At 46.5% G+C, this 14,987-nt stretch overlaps 1 protein-coding gene across 2 annotated transcripts in view; it reads right to left on the bottom strand.

The window, feature by feature from the left end:
- TMEM178A (transmembrane protein 178A) overlaps nt 1-7,846 on the bottom strand; it is a 16,131-nt gene extending 8,285 nt beyond the window's left edge. Inside the window, exons 1-2 of one of the 2 annotated variants that reach the window (XM_006755937.2) lie at nt 4,858-7,846; nt 3,058-3,195 (exon numbers count right to left, since the gene is read on the bottom strand). In XM_006755937.2, the coding sequence (XP_006756000.1) occupies nt 3,058-3,195; nt 4,858-5,008 (289 nt within the window). In that variant the 5' untranslated portion in view covers nt 5,009-7,846. Of the gene's footprint in view, nt 1-3,057; nt 3,201-4,857 lie in introns of both variants that reach the window. The other variant, XM_006755939.2, reaches the window with a different exon arrangement.
- Between the last annotated feature and the right edge of the window lie 7,141 nt (nt 7,847-14,987).

Genomic DNA, 14,987 nt, shown 5'->3' with positions numbered 1-14,987 from the left:
CAGATGTCTCGCTCTCTCTCTCTCTCTCTCTCTCTCTCTCTCTCTCTCCCCCTCTCTCTCTAGGCAAACTCATGAGCAAGAAAAATAATTAAACAATCTAGTTTTTGAGGGGATGGGATCTAAGTGAATTTTCCCTTTATTCCAAAAATGTTGTTTGGGCAACCCAAAGCACAAGGAGGAAAACAATGTTGTGTTGTGTCTCTCTGTCCTTCAGGAATGGCAATCAAACTTCAAGTTTATACGTTTGTTGTTGTTGTTTTGGTTATTATGGCTTTTTATTATTGTGGCTGCTGTTTTGTTTTTATTTAACAATTGCACAGGGGCTTTCCATAACAAAGCCAGAGGATCCCTGAGCTAGTCTGGCCCCAAGTTACAGTCCACATGTGGATCAGAAATAAGGGCAGAGCAGGGACAGGGGGAGCCGGCTCAGGAAACTTGGCTCCTAGCTCTCCTCTAAGTCAACCCAATACTGAATTCCTACCTTTCTTTCATGTAATACCAAACCAGCCCCTCAGTCTCCCAAGGAAAATCCACTAGGCCTGGCTTTTATGTCCCTGTGATTTATCTTATTGCTAATAGTTGTTTTATATGCTAAATTATTCATGTATCACCCATATTAAAAGTGTCCTTTAAAAACTGCAGGCATACCTCTGAGATATTGCGGGTTAGTTCCAGACCACCGCAATAAAGTGAATATCACAATAAAGTGAATCATAATCTTTGCCAGTGGAGGGTCTTGCCTTCAATTTATAAGAAAAGCAACATCCATGAATACAATAAAGTGACAGACAATAAAACAAGGTATGCCTGGACTACTACTCAGGCCTCTCTCATTTTCCTGACCAGGGTATGTGATGTGGGCCTTCCCAGGGTTGGGTAATTTGCATTTATTTCATGTATATGGGGACAAGAGTCAGGAAAATGGGGGCTCAACTAATAAAGGGAAGGAAGAAAATGGGGAAGATTTTTTACGACCAGTGTCCCCCAGCAGAGACATAAAGGTATTCTCTGGGCAGCACAGGCCTATGAATCTTTGCTGTCCTGGCCCACTTATTCTATAATTTGGATTTTAAATGAATCCCGTAGGCAGCACCTGATGACTGGTCTTGAGGGTTCAAATCCTCCTCCAAAACCGCAGGAACTAGAATTTTAGCCTCCTGTGCTCTGCTGTGTATTCAACAAATTCGGGAAAACCTAAGTTGGTCTTCTGCTCACAACTACTCAGGGGCCAAGTGACTTCTGAATGCTCTGTCAGGATGTTGAATGATGACCCCCATTACCGACAAGGCGGGAAAAGGGGTAGGTGGGGGGTTCCTAGGCTGATTGGTGGAGCACACCAGAAAGCAAAGTGCCACTTACCTGTCAGCCCTGGAAAACAGACAGAAAGAAACCAGTGTCAGCCACAGAGGGGCACTGCTGCCTCCAGTTAACAAGGCTTGGGTGGGTGACCACTACCCTGAGAAGTGCTAGAAAACCCAGTCGTGGTCACTTGAGTAACAGAACTTCAGGTTAATAGAAATAAGCTTGTTTGAAACTAGAGGCCTGATGCACGAAATTCATGCAAGAGTAGGCCTTTGCAGCAGGGGCGGCTGCCTCAATCCCTCCCTCACAGCCACAGTGGCTGCAGCCCCAACTTTGTACAAAAGGTCAACCGGAAGGATGCCTGGACAGTCATTCTGCTGTTCGGCCATTCAGTCGATTTGCATATTATGCTTTTATTATTATAGATGGCCACTTACCTAGAGTAATACTAGTTTTAATACTGAGCATCCTTTGTAAAACTGTTAATTTGGCATTCACGAATCACACATACACTAATTTTTTTTGTGATTCTTTGCTGTCCTAGCCCACTTATTCTACAACTAGAGGCCCGATGCACGAAATTCGTGCAAGGGGCTTGGACCTCACAGCCCCAGCTGCCTTGGCCCTCACAGCCCCAGCTTCATCTGGAACATCGTCTGGACAGTTGTCCGAATGGTTGTTCTGCTGTTTGGTCTAATTAGCATATCAGTTCTTTATTATAGAGGATAAGGAACAGAAGGAAAGATTTCTTCCCTGCACTCAGTGTTCACCATCAACTTAGATCCTGACTCCTTTTTAGACAAAAATGTCCTTCCCTGCTTATCAAAAAGGCCATAGTCATTTGATACCCTCCACCCTCCACCCACCGGCATCCAATCTCCTGCTTTAAGATCAAGTCACTCCTCTGCCTAAAACCTTCTGGTGTCTTCCATCACCGGTAAATTAAATTCCAAGCCACCGCCTGCTTTTCATGCGATCCTCCCCTTTCTTTCCCTGCCCCCAGCCACACCAGTGTGCTTTCTGTAGCACAAAATACACCCGCCCACCCCGCTCTCCTCAGTGGCAGCACCCCCCTGACCAAGGGTGCTCCTCACAATTTGGCTCAGAAATCGCTGCCTCAGCAAGGCCATTCGGGTTCCCCTCTTCCACCTGTTTACTTTCCTCCTAGCTTTTATCACTCTCACAAATAGTTTCTGTCTCCCCATAACAAAAATGGAGAAGGATTTTGTCTGCCTAGTTCATTGTGTGTCTCTAGTACCTAGAGCAGTGTGTGGTACATGGTGAGTCCTCAAAAACCATGTGTGGGATGAAATGAATGAAGGATTTATGTGAAACATGACACCGATGACCCCATCACTAAGGGATGTCACTGGAGTTGACTTTGAGCCTGGAGGGTGGGCTGTGCTGCTCTATGACGCTCTCTCTTCTCAGGGCTCCCTGTCTGCTGAGTCCGGCCAGGGCTGGGGTGCAGTATGCAAAAATGGGATAGAAAAATCAGAGCTGACTGATATACAGTTAAAACCCAAGATATTTCCATCCAACCTTCTAATGGGCCACAATGAAGAAACCAGGGTGCCTTTTGACCACTGTTGTTTCTTCAAATTCCGTATGACCCACCAATGCCTAACGAGCCTTCTTCTGGCTGCTTGTCTCACAAGTGGAAACAGAACAAGTGAAGAGATAACAAAGGGAAGCCAGCTGCTTCCAGGGCAGCCCTGACCTTGGCAGGGAGAGGCGTCTGAGGGGCTCACGTACCTGTCATGAGGAACAGGAGGCCGGCCACGTGCTGGGTGAGGCTCTCCTCCCAGAAGAAGCTGACCGTGGCCACGATGCAGCCGCAGAGCAGGACGGCCACGGCCATGCCCAGGAAGCCGGCCGTGATTCTTCTCAAATCTAATCTCGAAACACAAACAGACATCCAACATAATAAGCAGAAGGAGAGTCCTTGAAAATTAGAGAAAGAAGAGCTTTGTATATGTGATGAGAATTAACAAGTTGCACAGACAGGCTTAGGGCCTACAAGACTGAGGTTTAGGGCACTTCCTTCCCATTTCATAAGAGGACAGATGGGGTGTAACACCCCGAGGGGTCGGAGTTACCCTCTGTGAGCCTGTGGAGAAGTCCATACCAAGTAGAGAACGGGCCAGAGGACAGCGCCAGGGTCAACTTGGATAACAGATAGCAAGTCACTTAGTACACTGACAGCAAGGCAGGTGTGCAAAATACCTTCATTATCTTTACAAGGGCGACAGGAATGCAGGTTACCACCATGGCCATGGCTGTGATTAATCTGACTTTGGAGAAAGAGCCTAAAAAGCGAGTTACAGTGAAATACGGTTTCGCCCGAGCACCACGGATGCCAGCTATTTTTGTTTTCATTTATATCGATTCCTGCCTGTTTTCAGAAAGGACTGGAGAAAGGGAAGGCCATTGTGGTGACTGAAATAGGGCCCAAAGGGCACATAGGAGACATCTGCTCATAGCCACCCTCCCCCCTTAAACACAGGCCCTGCAACCCAAGCACCCACTGCCCCAGGTTAAGGAGGGACTATTCCCACTGTATCCACAACTGTCAGGTTTGGTCTCTCACAAAAACACAATTGTGATCACTGGGCCAGGAACACAGCCCCTCCCCCACCTTCTGGGCAAAACCAAGGGACGGACTGTCTACATGTACCTGGACCCCTTTCCACTCTGGTTGCCACCCTACAGCCGCACTCAGATTGTCCTGCCAGCTTTGCTTCTTTCTGTTTTCTTCCTTCCTTCCCTCTGCCTTTTTTTTTTTTTTTAACAAAGCCAGTTTTTAAAATTGTTAGCTTCTTAAAACAATAGGTCCCAAAGATAGGTCTGCAGCCCTTGGGGCCAGGCAACAGATCTGCACACCTGTGCACACATGGAGCCCAGATGAGGGGCACACCCCACTGTTAGATGCGTTGGTTTTTGCTTTCCCAGGTTATCTATCACCAGGCAGCATAAATCAACAGTTTTCAAGTAAGCATCAGCCCTCTGAAGCATCACATTGCATGATCCTTTCTAGAGTTCCACATTTCCCTAACAGTGAAAAGGGGTAGCATCTGCCATTGAAATGTAGAGGTAACAGATACCCTCTGAGAAGATGATGACATATGCTCATAAAAATGGTGCAGCAGAAACACCAAGGTCTAAGATAGACACAGTAGCTACAATGCACAGCGGATAAGCGAAACAAAAATAGGACCTAAGGTGTAACCTCCTCGGTTTATCAAGACAAGTGGCCTTCTACCGGCAGGCCCTTATACCTGATGACTCGGGAAAGAAAGGACTCAGGAAGCCACCCGGGCACCACGCCTGCCGCACTGTCTTACGAAGCTTTGTGCCTGGTTTTCACACATTTGATGTGTCAACGAGTTGTGACCACGGCACAGTGAAATGACTCCCTGAGTCTCCGACCAAGTCGAGTTGGGCCCCGAGGCCCATGTAGGATCCACACAGCATCTTTCAGTCCAACCCTACGAATTCTTGTTGTTCAGAAAGACACCACCATTTCCTCTCTGGCCCTTTCCCAGAAATACTCACGAAGCAGATGCCATTCATCTTGCTGTATTGTCTTCGTTAAATTGAAAGGAATGTTCCGTAAGCGGATTGGCTGAGAAAAGTGGTACTTGATCGCTGTGCACCGCTGCGCAATACCTTGAGGCAAACAAGAGATGTGATTTACTAGTTGCATCTATAATAGAGTTCGGGAGGCCCGAGGCCGAATAACGTCTTCCAAACTGAGTGGGATGGGGGAGGGCGTAGGAATGTCTTGATTATTTTCATTAATAGAGGCCAGTCAGAGCAGTAAAAACCTAAAACATGAAATAATTTTTAAAAATCGTGTTTCTTTTTCTTTTTTTTTACAGTGTGCTACCTTTAAAAAAAATTCCACGTTTCACTTTTGAATGTATTCAATTGGATAAAGATCTAAACTCCGTTTATTGCATTTCAACACTGAGTTTGTGTTGACTAAATGCAAAACTCCTCCAGGGGAAATGGCCTAAAAGTATACAGATGGTTGGGAGAAATCAGCTTGAAATAGTAAGTTAACACAGATAAACTGCATAGGTCTGAATCCGGTCCAACCTCTGACTCTCAAATGGGTTGCATCGAAGAGTTCATTAGGAAGTGTGTTTTTTGGAAACCAGAAGACATTTTTCCATAAAGACAACCTTCTGTGAGGCGGTGGAGGTAGTGATTAGGTCTCCAGGCAACCACAAGAGCCTATTTAACCCCAGGCCACCTGATGTAATTCCTACACATGAATTTCACTGACCTGAGCTCTGGGTCCTGGGAGAAAGGGTGATATTGGAAAATTCCCTGCCTGAGGCACAATATTTTGAAATGGGCAAGTGTATCCAATACTTTATCTAGTACCTTCTACTACCCTCCCTTCCAACCCATACTTCTACTGCATAAAATAATATGTGCCTATTTTCCCCCCTAAAGTCTTCTGAATCCTATAAAAGTATCTACCCTCCCTTCAAATTAAAACACAACCGGACTTCCTTCTTCCATTGTAAATCATCTTGATCAGTCGTTGGGATAAATGCAATCCAATTAGATTAACCTTAAAAGAGATGTAAATGAATGTTCATCCTTTAATCCTGGCAGCTTTTTTTTTAAAAAATCCTTATAAATGCAAAATAATCAGTAGAATTTCAGTAAGTATAATACTTAATGCTGGCGATGGGGTGTGGACTGGGGAGAAATTGTTCTAGACTCAGCAGGGCTGGCTCTGGAACAACTCCTGTGCTAGGGAAGGAAATGAGTGGGTCCCTTTTACATCATTGCAAATATCCTCAGGGCCCATCTTCTGCTCTCACCCTTGCTGGGAACAGGCACGATCCCAGCGGGCAGGGAGAGTAGCAGAAACGAAGGGAGCAGCCTGCCCAGCCCGCCCCCCTCTGCTCCCCCAGGGGGTGTCCGGCCGGTGCCAGGAATGAGGTAAGCCGTGCACATATCACCACGTTACCATTCCCGTTCCTTCCCCACCAGGCCCCCAGGCTAAATTTAAACTGCCAGGATCCCCTGAAGTGAGAAGAGAAATGAGGTGGGGAGAGTGGCAAGGTCTGCCCCGGACAGAAGTAACAAGCAGTCCTCAAAGACCCCTAAGACTGGGAGTCTGGTGGCGAGCCCAAGGCTCCTCAGCTGAATTTGCAAGAAAATGTTCTACAGCCCCGATGCTCTCCTCCCTTGGAGACGATTAGAGACTTCGGGCAGAATTAGACGAGAAAGTGGGAGTGAAGGACAGATCAGCAGCGTCAGAGGCCTGCCATTCGCTGTTTTAGTTCCTTGTTCTGAAAAGCTTGTTCCACTGTCAGAGCCGAAAGCCTAACAGATTACAAGAGGAAAGCGTATGATTAAGGTCTGGCCTCCTCCAGCACACACGCACAACTGACGCCTGAAGCTTGACACCAGTCACACAGGAAAAGACCTGTAGTTTCTTGATGGCTTACCCAGGACAAATTAGGTCCTTTTGATAAAAAGACGAGCGTACACATGTACCTGGATGGTGGTAAAGACAGACGTTCCATGTGATGTTACGGTCAAGAGTGATACTGTGAAAATCCACAAGGAGGCATTAGATTCAAATTTTTTCAAAGCCACGCGTGCAGTTGGAATTAACTGGCTTTCCGGGAGTGGAGAGCAATGAATCTGGCTCTCTGAAAAGGAACACGAAAAGCATGATCTCATAGCACCAGATGGCATCACACAATGGGGGGAAGCAGCATGCGGAGGTGGAAAAGAACGAGTTGTGGTCTATATTTAGTGATTAATGAGCTTCTTAAAGGGCCAAGGAGAGCCACTTTAATGACGATATTAACCATAGAATCAGACCTATTAATATGCTGCACAGGGGTTAGGAACGGGGTTTATGGGCTAGAGAATTTCTGTTGTTTCTGGTGCTTAGAGATATGAATCCAATTCCAAACTTAGTCATAGGAACCCATATTCTAGGTTAAGTGAGGGAGAAATGTGAGAAACAGGGCATGCCGTAAAACGTCGTTAGTGCCCATCAAGAAGGAGGCGGTATCTGTGCTAGCGAAAGGCCTTGCAGTCAGACACACGGGTTTGAATCCCACCAGTGTGGCTTTGGGCACATTTCACCTCTCAGAGCCTCAGTGCCCTCATCTGTAAAAGAGCGGGGACTAATGGCAGACACTTTACAGGGTTATTGTGAGGAATGGAAGAGGTAATGCAAGGACTTAGTATATAGGCTGTGGTCCACCGTCAAATAAGTGTCAGCTTTCAATCAGGAGTTAGCTCGTGGGACCTGCCCATGTTCACTGTACAGAACCATTGCCACACACTAGGTGCCTGTACCTGAAATGGGCATCACAGATGAACCCAGGCAGACACATGCGACCGCCGCCTGAACAATGGCCCAACCAATGCCTCCCTCTCCTGTTTCCTCTCCATCCTCACTCCTGGAAGAAGGCTAACTGGCCTCCTTGCCACTGTTCTCCCCACCCTCCGACCACCCTGCAGTGCCTCTGCCTCATAAACCTGCTGTGTGCAGACCGGGGCCTCTGGAGCCTCCGTCACTCGTCTGCTATGTGCAGCGGGAGCACCATTAGGCTTTACAACATCCACCCGCCTTGTCCAGTATCATGAACTTCCCATGTTTCTTTAAATTGGCTACTACAAGTGGGAAATAGTTTTCTCGCCATATGTGATTATGCATTTATTTTAGAATTATGTATTTTTTAAAAAATAAAGTGCCACCGAGTAAGTGCTACATAATGGTTCATTGAATAGTTTAATGTCCTGCCAATGTGCCAGTTTCCACACTTAGGCAAAGAGAAGATGGGGACTTCTCTGCTGGTCCCGGGAGCAGTAAGCCTGAGTTTGCATCGTCAGCTCTGCCTCACCCCTGTTCAAGAACACACCATTGGCTTCCCCCTGAATCAAACCCAGGCTCCAGGTACCTAGCATCTGTCCCTGCCCTGCGCCCCCTTCCCTTACACTTACTTGTGACTGATCCCCAGGGGCTATCCCACACCTCCCAGACCCCTGCCTTGGCCAGGTGGTGCCCATTTCTTCCTCTACCTACATCCACACCTTAGAACAATCCAAAACCCACTGTCCCTCCAGGCCCACTGTCTACATTCAAAAAGCCTTCCCCAAACATAGCAGCCCATGCAGCTTCTCCTTTCTCTGGCTTGATTTGCTGTTAGAGGCTGAGCCACACCTTCTGGTTTGGGCACTCAGGCTTGGTCATTTCCTCATAGATCAGAAAGTCGGCCTCCCTTTGGATTTCCCAGATTCCTTAAGAGTTGAGACCGTGACCTTTTCCTGGGTTCGTGACAGTTCAGAGACATGTCAACAACAGTTGCTGACAACAGCAGGGTAACCGAGGCTCCGGGTTCTCCGGCAGATGGAAGGGTCAGTGAACAGTTTCCTAAACATTTCAAAGGCCACTAGGAACTCCAGAACTGACCCGTGGGCAGAAGAGTCGTGGGCATCACAGGGGGAAGTAGCTGCCGTGCTCTGGTCAGAAAGATTTGATTTCAGAGGAATCCAGTGCTAAGCAGGCAAAACAAAATGTTTTCCTCATCATCTCCTTTCATGGGTATGAACAGCCCACACTTAAAATAAACACACCAAGTGCAGTCAGTGTGCTTGGCTTAGTGCTGTCTTTTAAGCCTCAAGTGACTGAAATGAGTCCTGAAGGTGAAGAGACCCCTAAGGGCAAAGCCATCATCAAGTTTCCAGAAATGAAAGGGGAGAGGTACAGAATGAGTAACTCTAGGATGGCGCTGTCCAGTAGAAATACAGTGCAAGTCACACTTAGATGTTCTAAATGTCACACTAAAAAAAGCCAAGTGAGATTACGTTTCATATATTTTCATTTAACATGCAATCAATATTTTGAAAATTGTTGAGATATTCTATATCCCTTTTTCAGACGAGGTCTTTGAAATTGAGTGTGTGTTTTCCAATTATGGTGCATCTCTTGGATAAGTCACATTCCAGGTGCTCAGTGGTCTCATGTGGCTGGTGGCTATTGAACGAAAGGAGAGATTTCCAGGAGAAGGTGTTCAAGTAAAAGCAATGAAAAGCAAGAATGTTTGGTATAAGAAGTACCTGAAAGATGTGAAAGTTATTCTTTATTTAGATTCTCCACAATATATTATCTTGTTCAAGAATTGTCAATAATGGTCTCGTATTACTAATGCAGAACCAGCTTCTTAGTAATGTGGAGCTTTAGTATCTACATTCACTCTCTCTTCTCTGGATGACTGCTGGTTTCCCTGAATTAAGTTTTACACATTTCCTTTAATGTACTTTTTTTGTATCTACACTAAAACATAATAAAAAATTTAAAACCAGAGATTCTCCGCTTCTCAGAACCATCACGGCACATACAGTCGGTGATGTAGCTGATGGGATGGGTATTCTTCACTGGAGAGGATGTGATTTTATGTGGCCTATGGGGGATTTCAGCTCTGCAGATTGTTCTCTGCTTCTTCCTCCCTCCCCATTATCTTTTTCTCCTTCCTTTTACCTTCCCTCTCTAGCTGGAGATGGGAGAACCACAGTGTGGAGACAATTCCTATTCCTTTTCTCCATCTCAAAGTTGCCAATGTGGGGAAGGGGATATAATTATGGCATTGGATTATGTCATTCCTTCTGTGGGAGGCAGACACAGGCAGGAACAGACACCCCATCCCATACCTTGTTCCCTCAGCCCCAACCCACGTGAAATTGAATACAGTCATTGACTCGATGGATGCTCAACCACAACACATTGTGGTATTTCCCTCCCATAGGGGATACCAAGTTACAGGGACAGACCCACAGTGGCTGTTGGTTACTCTAGGTCTGGTCACAACATGCTGACCTCAGAGAGATAGATACAGTCTGAACAAAAGCTGTCTTAATCGTACACGGGTCTAAAGCTGCTGTTAATACACACCTGATGTTCAAATCTCCTGGATTCAGGGAGGCATCTAGTCAGCATGGGAAACAAATCTAAGCTGTCCTCTCTCTCCAGCATGACTTTTTCAATGAATCTGACCATCAGTGAAGATAGGCTGTTTTTTGAGTAAAAAAATTAAGCCTGTATACCCTCAAACACTAGAAGAAACTCGGCAATATGGTTTTTTTTCTCCTGCATGTAATATGTGTGTATAAGAAGCAGCAGGCAAAGGTAAAAACTACAATATTGGCTTTGAAACACTTAGAGCACTAAACTCAACCACTCTGAGCCTGCATTTCCACTACAAGCTCACAGAATTGTCATGAGGATCAAATGTACAGTTGACCTTTGAACAATGTTGCGGGGGTGGGGGGGTGGCGGAGGGAGGTTAGGGCTCTGATCCCATCCCATTTGAAAATCCTCTTTTAACTGTTGACTCTCCATGGGCTTCTAAAATCCCTGAGTCAAACAACCTCAGACCCAAGGGAAAACAGTATTTTCCACCTGCAGTTGGGAACCCACGTTTGAGAAAGTGAAAATATTGTTTTCGATCTAAGACTGGTTGAATTTGCAGATGGGAAACCCATGGGTCGCAGGGCCAAACATACATATGGGGGGAAGGGAGGAACCCACATATAAGTGGACCCAAGCAGTTCAAATCTGAGTTGTTCATGGGTCAATTGTACTTGTAATTTCATCCTCATCTCTAGCATTTGGGAGGAAGTAAGTTGCCAGGTCTCAACCACCACTTTTTGCCATCAAAAGTCAATCATTTATTCTCTTTCACGCATTCATTGATTCATTTGTTCAACAAACATTTATTTAGCAAGTGCCTTTTAGATAGAGGACATACTTTCCGCATCTAGACTATGACACCACAAAAACAAAACAAAAAAAAAACCTGTAACTCTGAAACGGGAAGAAGGGAGGGAGAGAGATGGAGAGGGGTGTCCCACCTGCGCCTTGATGACCTATAAACACTGATGGAGTTAGCAATTTCCCAAACACTCAAAAAGAGCAACGTAGTGGAGAAAGGCTGCCCCTTTCAGAATGGGCTGGCAGTGTCCCGGGCCAATTATCCTTAAAAACAAAGCACTGTTAGCCCCTTCCAGGTTATCTTGATAGAATCCTTCTAATTGAGCTGCACTTTCAGAAGTTTGTTCCCTTTATGAGAATGAGCCCTGGATCAAGTTGAATTGACTAATTACTCCTGTATAGAGAGATTGGGAAAGCAATGTTTGGTAGAGCTAATGCATGGAAATAGAGGCGAGGGCAATGGCTCTGCTCAGACTGGGGAAAAAACGTAAACACATTTGCTCCTGTGAACAATGTTCTCATGTCCCCTTCACCAGATGGGCTGCTGGATTTATGAGGGGACGTGTCACAGATACATATCAAGATAAATGGAAACTGGGAGCCCCTTTTAGACAGCCTGCAGGATCTAAGGAGAGAGCCTGTGCGGTAGTTGGCTCCATAATTGATAGAGTCGTACCCCTGGGCTTTGACAGGTTATGGAAATCCATTTTAAAAAACATAAACGGATTTTAAACAATATTCTCTACTTTTTCTAAGTCATGATAAAGGCTAAGCCATCATCAAGAAAAACTGACAAGTCCAAATATCATTTTCTTTAGCTTCTTCAGCTTACTCTCTCATGATTAGGTGGTCTGACAGGTTCCAGAGACAAGAAGTAAAACTGCCAAATTGGATGGCTGACCAAGAATTCACTCCAACAAGAGCAGAGGACGGCACTCACCACCTTCCCGTGGCAAGAACCTTATGGCAGGAGGAAGCCAGATCCCAAAGCCATTTGCAGCAGCTGCAAAAGATTCCGGGGCAGGGCCCTCTGTCTTTGGCAGCCTTTATCACTATTTCCCATGTGCTCTGCTTCCTCCAACTGATCCACGGGCATCGCTAAATCATGACAGAAATCTGCAGCAGATAAGCACACTTTGGAGACCACCAGAATTGCATTAGTGTAGTTCTAGGAAAAGGATAATCACACTTTTATTTATTACATAGCCTCGTAGGCTGTATTCAAAGTGCCTTCTCACACATTCTGTAAGTTGCAAAAGGCAGACATTCTTCCCTTTTTACATAGAAGGGAAACAAGGCACCAACCACTTGAGTGATCTAAATCAGCGGGCGCCGCCCTAACCGGTTTGGCTCAGTGGATAGAGCGTCGACCTGTGGACTGAAGGGTCCCAGGTTCGATTCAGATCAAGGGCGTGTACCTTGGTTTCGGGCACATCCCTAGTAGGGAGTGTGCAGGAGGCAGCTGATCGATGTTTCTAACGCTTTATCCTTCTCCCTTCTTCTCTGTAAAAATCAATAATATATATATATTTTTAAAAAGTTATTAAATCCGCGGGCACCAACCTTTCGGACCTCAGGGACCACCAGTGGTCCGAGGACCCCTGGTTGGCGAACGCTGATCTGAATAGTAATGATAATCCACTGAGGGCATGCCACGTGCCGGACTCTGTGCTGAAAGCTTTACTCCCATTTCCCCCTGAGACAGGTTCTGTCATTACCTCTGTTTTGCAGAGGAGGAAACAGGCTCAGAGAGGTCAAATAATCTGCCTGAGCTTCCACGGCTAACAAGTGACTGAGCTGGCACTGAACTTGCATCTGCCTCCAAAAACCAATTCGCAGCTATCTTATCAGACTTTGTCAGATGAGAATCACTATGACTGTATCTGATCATGCCTAATTAGTCCCTTTAAATGGACAAGGACAGAGCAGGCAGGCGTGGATTGACATGTGGCATTGCTTCTATCATATCAGTCTGTGGATTTCCAGTGCTCACACTGCCCTCCACCCACCAGGAAGCAGAAACAGACTCCAGGAAAGCAGATTTCCTTTCCTGCTGGCTGAACAGGTTTTCAGGTGCCTAAATCCCTGACTGAGGCCAAGGAAAACCAGAAGGGGCAGAGGAAAGGCTCTGGAAAGAGAAGAAGGTGCTGGAAGAATGGAGCGGGGAGAGGGACACAAGGGGAAGAGATTCCACCTCTCTGTAACCCCAGCGTCCTGGACACACATGAGCCCCAGATGGCAGGCTGGGGTTGGGGTAGGATGGGTAAGTGGTGAACCCTGAAGTGAGGACAGAAGGGGAAACCTCACCATTGACCAAGTGGAGCTGCCATCTCTGGTGGAGATCTCACCATGTGTGGGGAAAGAACCTCCCCCACCCACCCAACTGCATACTCTAAACTAAAGTCCCCATTCTTCCTACTAACCTAACCACATCGTTCAAACAGTCAAAATAACCATCAGGTGCTTGAGCCTGAAATACAAATGTACCCCTGGTCCGGTTCCAATGACAGCATGAAGGGGAGCTGTAATCCTCTTTCTGTTTACTGCCTGTGCTTATCACATCCTTGCTGGAGGACAAAGAGAGCACGATATAGCATGCATATAGTTCAGAGCTATACTGTCCTACCGCTCATTGCATCTTACAACACACACACCACCACCACCACCACCACCACCACATTTCAGCCCACATCTCATCAGAAAGTGTCCACAAAATGTTTTCCAGCCCTAATTTTACATCAAGCAGCACAAATGATATAGGCAACTGAGCAGAAAGAAGAGAAAGTCCCAATAAGCAGTTTTCTCAGCGTCACTTACTAGTAAATCAGCTATTTGAGGATACAGGGCAGACAAAATCACAAAAATTTAAGATTCACCCAGCGCCCATTCACCTTGTGGGGTAGCAGCCCTGCCCCAGCGGCCCTTCCGGTGCCTGCCATCTGCTCCCCGCCCGGCCCCCAGGCTCTGTGCCACCAGCTCAGCCCAGCATAGCCCATTAGCATTCTTATCACTCCCCTCAACCCAAGGGGAAAAACTTCCAGCTGCCTTGTACTTAAGCATCACCCTCGGCACCATAAGCCTGAGCCTGTGCATAATTGACAAGGAATATGTTGATAAGAAATGGGACTGTTCCAAGTTTCCGAAGGATAACTAGGTAATTAAAAGAAAAAATCTAATTTAAGAAACTTCTGAAGAAATTCTTTTAAGCTCTCTGGCAACATCCTTTATGGATTATTCTCTTTCACCAGCGACTTTTGTTTTGCTTTGTTTGGTTTTCAAAGCCTGGGGCTAGATACCTGATGTTCCAGGGCATCCCACAGTCCTGGGCCAACTCTGGGAGTAACTTAAAAAGCCCTGGGCTGGAAGGCAAAGGGCACCTCCATTTCCTTGCAGGGCTCAGGTTCCTGGGGTTTCTGACCTCTGAGCACCTGGTGACTGCTGGGGACTGAGCACAGTACCCTCGGAGGACCCTGGCACTCCGGCCAGCAGCTGTCCCCACGTGTGCAGAGCAACGCAAAAGGTCTCAGGGAGCGCCATTCATTAGCAGGAGCACAAACGTGCAGAGGTGAAGTCAGCCTCCGCAGTGCTCTCTGCTTCTGGGTGCACCACTTGGCTGCCTGGCTGGTTCAAGGCCATGCGATGAGTCAACTAGCTGCCCAAATACATCCCGAGACACGAAAATGAACATGTGGGACTCTACAAGCCCCACACCAGGAGGCCCACCACCTCCTAACAAACAGTCTGGACCAGCTTGTTCTTCTTTCCACATCACCTCCCTATCCTGGAGGTTGGTTTAACATTAAATTGTGGCCCGACCACTGCTACCTTTATGAAATTCTCTCTTAGTTAATCTGTAAAAGGGGGCGGGCGATATTAATTTCAAATGCTACTCTGGGGACCATGAGAGACCAGGCACTCTTTATGTGTG

The sequence above is a fragment of the Myotis davidii genome, unplaced genomic scaffold (assembly GCF_000327345.1).
Source record: "Myotis davidii unplaced genomic scaffold, ASM32734v1 scaffold151, whole genome shotgun sequence".
NCBI classification, from domain to species: domain Eukaryota; kingdom Metazoa; phylum Chordata; class Mammalia; order Chiroptera; family Vespertilionidae; genus Myotis; species Myotis davidii.
The sequence above is the reverse complement of the archived record's forward strand: the minus strand, read 5'-3'. Positions and strand labels throughout refer to the sequence as shown.